Source organism: Branchiostoma floridae, chromosome 7 (assembly GCF_000003815.2).
Source record: "Branchiostoma floridae strain S238N-H82 chromosome 7, Bfl_VNyyK, whole genome shotgun sequence".
NCBI classification, from domain to species: Eukaryota; Metazoa; Chordata; class Leptocardii; order Amphioxiformes; family Branchiostomatidae; genus Branchiostoma; species Branchiostoma floridae.
This window is the reverse complement of record NC_049985.1, coordinates 5,319,198-5,327,303: the sequence shown is the minus strand read 5'-3', so window position 1 is coordinate 5,327,303 and position 8,106 is coordinate 5,319,198. Positions and strand designations below refer to the sequence as shown.

General features: G+C 39.6%; 2 protein-coding genes across 2 annotated transcripts in view; both read right to left on the bottom strand.

Moving 5' to 3' along the window:
* Window positions 1-737: 737 nt before the first annotated feature.
* On the bottom strand, window positions 738-4,629 carry LOC118419357. Its single transcript, XM_035825719.1, has 4 exons — window positions 4,255-4,629; window positions 2,012-2,158; window positions 1,508-1,663; window positions 738-1,018 (listed from the first exon to the last, which is right to left on the bottom strand). Exons 1-4 carry the CDS (start codon window positions 4,484-4,486, stop codon window positions 738-740), a joined length of 816 nt encoding a protein of 271 aa, XP_035681612.1. The 5' UTR covers window positions 4,487-4,629.
* Window positions 4,630-4,907: 278 nt separating this feature from the next.
* The window catches only part of LOC118419356, a 3,795-nt gene continuing 596 nt past the window's right edge, over window positions 4,908-8,106 (bottom strand). The window contains exons 2-8 of the mRNA XM_035825718.1: window positions 7,806-8,103; window positions 7,281-7,453; window positions 6,936-7,101; window positions 6,647-6,796; window positions 6,170-6,304; window positions 5,896-5,945; window positions 4,908-5,700 (exon numbers count right to left, since the gene is read on the bottom strand). Coding sequence (XP_035681611.1) covers window positions 5,530-5,700; window positions 5,896-5,945; window positions 6,170-6,304; window positions 6,647-6,796; window positions 6,936-7,101; window positions 7,281-7,453; window positions 7,806-8,103 — 1,143 coding nt within the window. The 3' untranslated portion in view covers window positions 4,908-5,529. The remainder of the gene's footprint in view (window positions 5,701-5,895; window positions 5,946-6,169; window positions 6,305-6,646; window positions 6,797-6,935; window positions 7,102-7,280; window positions 7,454-7,805; window positions 8,104-8,106) is intronic.

Genomic DNA, 8,106 nt, shown 5'->3' with positions numbered 1-8,106 from the left:
ATCAAATAACCTCACCAGATTTTTCTGTACGCAGGTTGAGGTCTTTACTTACTGATTTTGTAAAAGCCTATTACAGATGCAGATACAGATATTACAAAAAGGTTACACGGAAAGTATGTTTATTTCACCATTAGTCATACTATTTATATTTATATTCTAGGCTTTGGAGTTAAAAATTGAAATGAATGAAAAAGCGGACTCTTACACAATTAGTGTCGGAACATTGGCCATGTCAGTCTGTAGATTGTCGCAACGTGTGTTTGGACACGTTTTTCGATTTTCGACCACTCGCGGTACCAAAAGAGTGGATGTTGATCGGTAAATAAACTAGATGGAAGTTTTAGACAGTGTATTTATTCACTAATTGAAATGTACTATTCAAATGTACTTAAACCATGACACAAACATTTCATATTAAGTTGCTGTCGATATTTTGTTGTTTATTAAACCCAAATTTCATTCATTATCGATAGAAAGGTATTTGTATCTATTTTCAGAACACCAGCAGAACAAGATAGATACAAAATAAAGTTGTTGAGTAATTGTGACAATGTAATCTGTACAGTTACTCTTGTCATGGCAAGGACGGACAAACAGTTGTCCATGAATTAGAGATGAAAAGATATGTGGTGGAGACAAACTTTGAAAAACCAAAATTATCTTTACTGAACAATACACTCTGAAAAAAACAACTAAATATTTCTGTGTACCTTAATCGATTAAACGTAATGCACATGCTACGTATTCTTTAACCTTGAAGCCAGTCTCTTCTTTGTTTGTCGTGTCTTGATTGTGCTCTCTGAGAGCTCTAGAGACCTCTTGATTATTTCAAGAACCTTAAGTCTGTTTTCATCGGAGAATTCCTTCCCTTTGATGAAGTTGGACAGGAAATATGTATTCTCGTGGAAGCTTCCGGTTATCTCCCTTGCAGACTCAGACAGCTTATGCCTCTCTTCTGGAGTATTTCCCTTCGAGTCCAACATGTCTTCATGTGTAAGGATGGTCATAGTTAGCACTCCTGTAACAGAAAGTCCATTACTTATGGACCCATTTCAGTGGGAACAGAGCAAAAATAAAAGCCAACATCGGTAACCTGCCCTTACTCATGTCATGGTTTACAAATATTGTTATATAACGAACTACACAAGCGGCAGATGGAATTTACTGTTTTTTTTTAAATAAACAAACAGTAAATTAGTACTTAAGTGATTAAACCTGAATAAGATTCAGATAGAAATGCATCAAGTTGCCATGTCGTCACTGAGAATTCCAACACAAATACAGCCTATACCAAATAAGGCCTTTATCATAGGTCAAACTCTTTCCTTAATATTGAGATTTTCAAACTTTTCTAAAATGGGTCGTGTTACTCGATAGCCTGCTCAGTGTTTTGCGTCTATTGTGCAAGTATATAGGTATTAGGTCTTTTTTTGACAAATGTGACGGCTGTTTGTTCAATACATCCTGGAAGACTTCCCTGCTAGAAAGTAGTACATAAAACAATTACCTCTTCTGAAGAGTTGATGTCGCAGAAAGTCCATGTGGCGACTATAGGCACCTCTGTGTAGCCGAGGGTCCATGGCGTTCACAAACCACAGCACGATGTGAGTCTCGTCTTTCGTGTTTGTGCCTTTTCCTGCCAACGAAGTTTTCACCATCCTTTCTGTTGGCAAGATACAGCTCCATAACGGTTAATTACTTCGGAATCAGTCTATTTATGTTGACGAAAGTGACACGTGTCTGTATGGTGATACCTCGTATTGTAGCCTGGGATTTTGGCCTAAACCTTCTCTTACTTGTCTGGTTTAAGAATAAAACAAGAGAAAACTTCATTTCATTTTCCACCTTCTACCCCCCCTAAAATCAAGCGTTTCTTCCGGAATTAAATGTATGAAGTTACTTTTTACTCCAGTATAAATTTGCAATATTAAAGGCTTAATGTCCAGTGCCATTGATATCATTGTCTTTTTATTAGATATTGTTACTGTGAGACATAAGATTTCTGACATACTTCGGTCAATGCAGCTTTCGTCTCTGATGTCGCCATTCAAAATGGCCAGTATTTCCTGTTCGGCGTCCCCACCAAGGCAGTCGAAGCCCCTTGTATCCAGGAGAGTGAACCGATCGGTAATTGGAAAGGTTTCCAAAATTATCGTTCCTGTGAAGCATGTAAGCTGTACTTTATGTAAAAGTGTATCTGCTTTATGATAATTTGACTTTACATAATACTAAATGATAACCTTACATGATACAAATAGAAGTAGCGAAGATCCTGCGTAAACATATATGGCTGAGGCTGTTTTGTTAAACAGAATGTGCTTCAATACAGCGGGGAAATTGGACCATAATCGGTCCAAAATATTTTTGTTAAAACCATAGCGATTGTATACCAAACGATTATCCCATATTACAGATTCGATGAGAAATATAAGAGTAATTGTTGAATGTCACTAACATTTGAAAGAGATTGTTGAAATTTATTTGCAAAATTTAAAATGCAGGAATTTAAAACCTACAAATATCATTGGAAGTAGCAGGTGTAGGTGGCAAGGAAGGTATTTTATGAATCTTTAAATCTGTTATAGAACTCTTCTGATATTATTGATTTTGATTTTTTTAATGCCTGTAATAGATACATAATCGTCTTTAATACATACGTTATTCAGCCGTTATAAGGCTGCCATTTAATTTTTTTATCCAAATTGCCATGGCTGTAGAATACACCAAATGATAGTAGGGGCAGTCTCAAGCCGCTCATCATAATGCACCAGCCCCATCACAGTTAAGTGAAGATAGCTTTTTACATGGGCAATGTCCGTTGACCAAAACGTACAAACATTTAAAGTAACAGATCTATAGACTTGGGTAGCGAGGAATGTAAATAGACCGATACATTCTACGTTGTAAGTATCTCGCGCATGAATGAAACATTACGCACTTTTTCCTAATGTGGACACTGGCCATGTAGTCGTATAAGATCATGCAAGATTGTAGAAGTTATAATGCTGTTTTTGTGAATAGTATATTAAATGTAAAGTAGCATTTATACACCGGTGTGACAGCGATCTCGCCCCCCCGGGGATTTCGCCCCCCCGGGGGGCGAGATCACTAGCGTTTTCGCCCCCCTTTAGCGTTTTCGCCCCCCCCCCCCCCAAAGAGCAGCTGGTTACTACATATTACAGGTGCGCTACCTGGTACTATACTGCACCTGGGGAGTAACGTGTATGGTGTGTTACCTGGTACCTATATGGCACCTTATTACCGTACCGTAAGATGTCATACCTCGAAAGTCGATACTATATTGTTCGGTGCAAACATGACATTGAAATGAAAAAGACAATTTTTGCAGCTGAGGTGACATAAAAACAGTGCTACTGCGAACGTATAAATCAACACCGTCTATGGTACGGAATACGTCAGCTATATGTTTTCAATTTGTCACAGTGTTTTCTTTCTTGTGCTGGAAACATTTCCAAAGCACTAACAAAAACACACGTGAATAATAGTTTCTCATTATAAACACTATCTACGCGCAAGTTGATATAGCTGTTGCTAAATGCTACACAAACACTGGCAAAGTACCAGTCTTAAGAAACACGGGTAAATGCATCAGTTCCTAAATACTAGAAAAAACAGTCATGTTGGAGGTGAAGATATCCCTTGGCCAGGTGCATATACCAAAATGTGCGTTATTCTAATTAATACCTAATATTTGCATAATTAATAAGGACATTACATAGTTCTTTTGTGGTCACTTCATGGTAGAGACTTCATATTGGAGATATATAGGTTGTTTGAGGACAGGTGAATACAATGAAATACATCTTATGCCAAGACTCAGGTATATGCAATAATGGGAATACAAGGGACCCAACCCTCCTTGTCTGAAACAAGTTCAACTATCTTATTACCATGTAATTACGTTACTATTGATACTATGAATGGAGTTATGTATCAGACTCGTGTACTTATATCATTCTGAAACTGCATTTTGTGATTCATACCAATCAACTTCTAAAATGTCATGTAAACCCGTTTTTTTTGGGGGGGGGGGGCGAAATCGCTAAAGGGGGGCGAGGTAGGGGGGCGAGATCACTAGCCGGGGAGGGCGAGATCGCTAGCGATGTCGCCCCGGGGGGGCGAGATCGCTAGTGATTTCGCCCCCGGGGGGGCGAGATCACGGGGGGGCGAGATCGCTGTCACACCGGAAAGATTCGCCATTACTTCTCCATTCGTATCAGAAAGGCTACCCACCTTCGGCGCCCGTACTCTGTGTTACGGCGGGTCCCACGTCGTCGTCATTTAGGGCCATGACTACGGAGTTAATAAACGAGCTTTTACCAGATCCTGTTATCCCGAACAGACCGATCCGCACACTAAAGTCTTCCATTTCCCCGATTCCCGCGTCAGGGAAACTGTGTGTAAAATTTCCTACCTTGTAAGCTTTCAAGAAATATTTCAAGTCGTTGATCTTACAGAGGCTCATCGTAGCTTACCTACACGTTTCTTACGTCAAGTTCTAAATAAGGATATAATTTGCACAAATCAAATTTGCAGGAATCTCCAAGGATAAAGCGGATCTATAAAGTATCAAAAGTCCAGCCTCTCTCATTGATAGGCAGTGCTGATATTTTGCAATCACGTCTGCCTCCTCTCTCTGTCAAAGATTAACTGGCATGCCTGTGCAAGTATGCATAACTATGAGGCCGTCTTGGTTGACCTTTTTTGTTTGTTGTTTACCAGCTCATGGGTGAACCCAGGAATGACACAAACTATTGATCAATGGCTATCGTAGTGCTTTGACTTTCATAGCGAAAGGTAACTAATAAATGTTGAAATATATATCTGAAACAGAGACTACAAATCCATGTATATCTCATTTAAGGCAAATTTTAATTGCATGTAATTCAGTTCAATTCACACTCAAATAAGACAGCACACGCTTTTTGATTTTCTTTTTTGTCTAGCCTCGCACTATATTCGCCTTAAATATTTCTACATCACTTTTAAAGTTGCGACCAAAAAATATAGAAATTCGAATGGTTCACCCGTTTTCCTACAAAGCTATGCACATTTAGAGGAACAAATACCATGTGTAGTCGACAACAACGACTATATAACGTGTATAGTTGATAACGTTTCTAGCCTCTACGACCTACATGTATGAGTAGTCAAATAGTTACACAGTTATCAATTATACACGATAGATATGTTTATACGTGTACATTCCTGCTTCTAATGAAATTCTTAATTTAATTTGAAATGGCTGGCTATTTCTGCATTGTTTGGTTTGTTGCTTCTGTCATGTCCCGTTAACATGCACTACTTATTGCATTCCTTAACAATGTTTTGACGTAGGGATCAGGCAACACATTATCTGTATTGGTTCATTTGTGTTTGAAACCACTCTTAACCTTACGTAAGAAAACTCCACCGTCGTCTCTTCTGTCGACCCGGGCGTGCATGGGGGTGCCATAACAATAACACCAGCAGAAACGATCGATATCATTTTTGTGTACGGTACAGAACCTACAGATGAAGGTTTTGTAATGTGCTACTTAATTCTTCGTCGATGTAGTCCTTCATTGGGTCACTCATTGACACTGTGTATTGGACGTCTCTCCAGTTGTCACAGAGGGACTGGGACGTTGTGATGTCCTCCCTCTTCAACACGTCGATAATGGGTTGAAATCTTCCAAACTATAAATTACAAAAATTGACCTTAGAGGTTTCTAAAGACCATCATGAAAACTTCTGTATATCTTATGTGTATTAAGCCATATGTGCCCCGTCCAGATTTTGTTCTTGACGCTCGATTATTGTGGTAGGTTCACAGATTGGCTTCACCCTTTACTTAATCAGCTTTATTAGTAAATTTCCACTCTGTGTACTCACGGGAATGTGCCTCTTGGCTGAAAGGCGTCGGAAGAAGTCCTCAACAGCCTCTGTGGATAACAACATCGTAGTAATCTTTTGTATTACCCATATACTACTCACTCACATAAATTAATATCAAGTTAATGTACACAGAGTTGCTAAACCCATCAATCACTTAACAGATTAACAATAGAGTCTGAAAATCATATTGGTTAAGTTACCAATTACGAAATCCCGTCTTTCAGTCGTCATGGGATTAAACAAAACAAAATCGTCTTAGTTTGATTCCTACCTGTCCCACGCTGACTTGATCTCGCTTTATCCACTTCCTTGTACACTTCTTGTTGCTTGTGGATCCTGACGAAGCGTTCAGCGACATTAAGTGCTGATTTCATGACTTTCATTGCTTCGATTTCGGTGTTATAATCTAAGAAAACATGGGAGGGCAAGAAAATAGTTTTTTTTTGTTTTCCTTCACGCTCGGATACAGATCAATGAGGAAATGAAGAGAGGGTATAATTATATACTTATTAACTCCAAATATTTAAAGGGGAGTGGGAACAATATGTTAGCGGGGAGTGTGATGAGTGAGAGATGTAACTGTGAGAGGATGGAAATGAAAAGTATTGAAAATGTAATTGTTATGGCCATGGGTTGCTTTGAATTTGAAGTGAAATGAAGAGTCTGACGTGTATGTAATGTCCTAAGTTCTGATGACCAAACAACTACCGATAATCTGTTTCCAGTTTGAATCGCGTAGTCTACTAACCTCTGTCTTTCTTGTCCTCGTGGTAGTTGGTGACAAAAAATGTGTGGTCACGAGAGCTACCTGTTGCTGTGGACGCCTTGGTCAAGATGTCTCTCTCTTCACCTTTCCCTATCTTGTCGTGGTGAGTGATGACCGTGATTGGAGCTATCCCTACAGCAAAATCAAAGAGGCTGAGATGTATTTACATTGAGTAAATACTACTTCATGTATGCCTTAGAACATAAAATCATATGTTTCTAAGCAAGTTCCTCCGAACACCAATATCTAAAGCACATTTTCAACAACATACCTCTTGGGCGCATGAACTCGCGTACAACGTTTAAATTGTTCCGATGAGTGTGGCCATCTTGTAGACGGGGGTCAGTTGCCGAAAGAACAATGATGATGGCGTGGAGCCATTTAGAAAAATAAGCTTCTGATCCTACGTTGTCCACTCGGCGATCAAATGTGATATGCTGATGAATAGAGCATATATACAAGTTAACAACAAGAAAGCTTGTACGACAGAAGCTTTATAACAACGTATTTACTTCAAGAGCCACTGATGCATAATATTGTAATATCGCATTGGTTTGCTCTCATGTCAAATTTCTACAAGTAATAATTTCAATAAGGTCGTTTACAGTAACATTACCTGTCCAGGTTCAATCCGTCCATAAACTATGTTGGTCAGGGCTGTAAACTCATCAGCGTCATGTCTGAAGAAACCTCGAGTGTCGACAAGACAAAAGTCACTGCCGAGTTCCTTTAAGCATTCTTCCAGAATGATGGTACCCTCCCCACCGGCATCCTGGATACCAGCAGTGCCTGATGCACAATATCAATGTGTGGTTATTTGTTGGTATGTTTTCACTTGAATATTCGTCTTCTCTTTCTCTCTTTCTCTACAATATTGTGTTCTGTTGGAACGACACTTAACAAGCAACAATGACACTTAATCATATAAATACTACCATGAAAGATATTTTCAGATTATGCCATAATGTGTGAGAGATATGCATGTGGGCCTGAGGGGAAATATTGATGTTTTCTTCATTTTTGTGATAACCATAACATTTTGTCATAGGTTCAACTGTTTAGATGCGAGGTCAGTGGATCGACGACAGTTTGAAAGGAACTGTATACCGAGCCCCCGTCTCCGTTACCCCCTAACACCCACCTTTGCATAGGTACGGCCTCAGAGCCCTCTCACAAGTGACGATGAAACTGCTTTTCCCCGATCCTGCGGGTCCAAACAGCCCGATTCTCACGCCTTCTTGTCTTATATCGCGAATGTCCAGGTTTGCGAAGTAACGTTGCCCGCGAATATACCCGAATCGATACCCGAGAAGTTCTGCCCTCTTACTGTTTGCCTCAACTTGCAGTTGTCTTAGCTGCTCATCTTTCTCCCTTTCCTGCTTCTCGTACTCTCTTCTCTTCTGTTCCGCAGCCTCCCTGATCTTGTCCTTTGTGACGTCCTT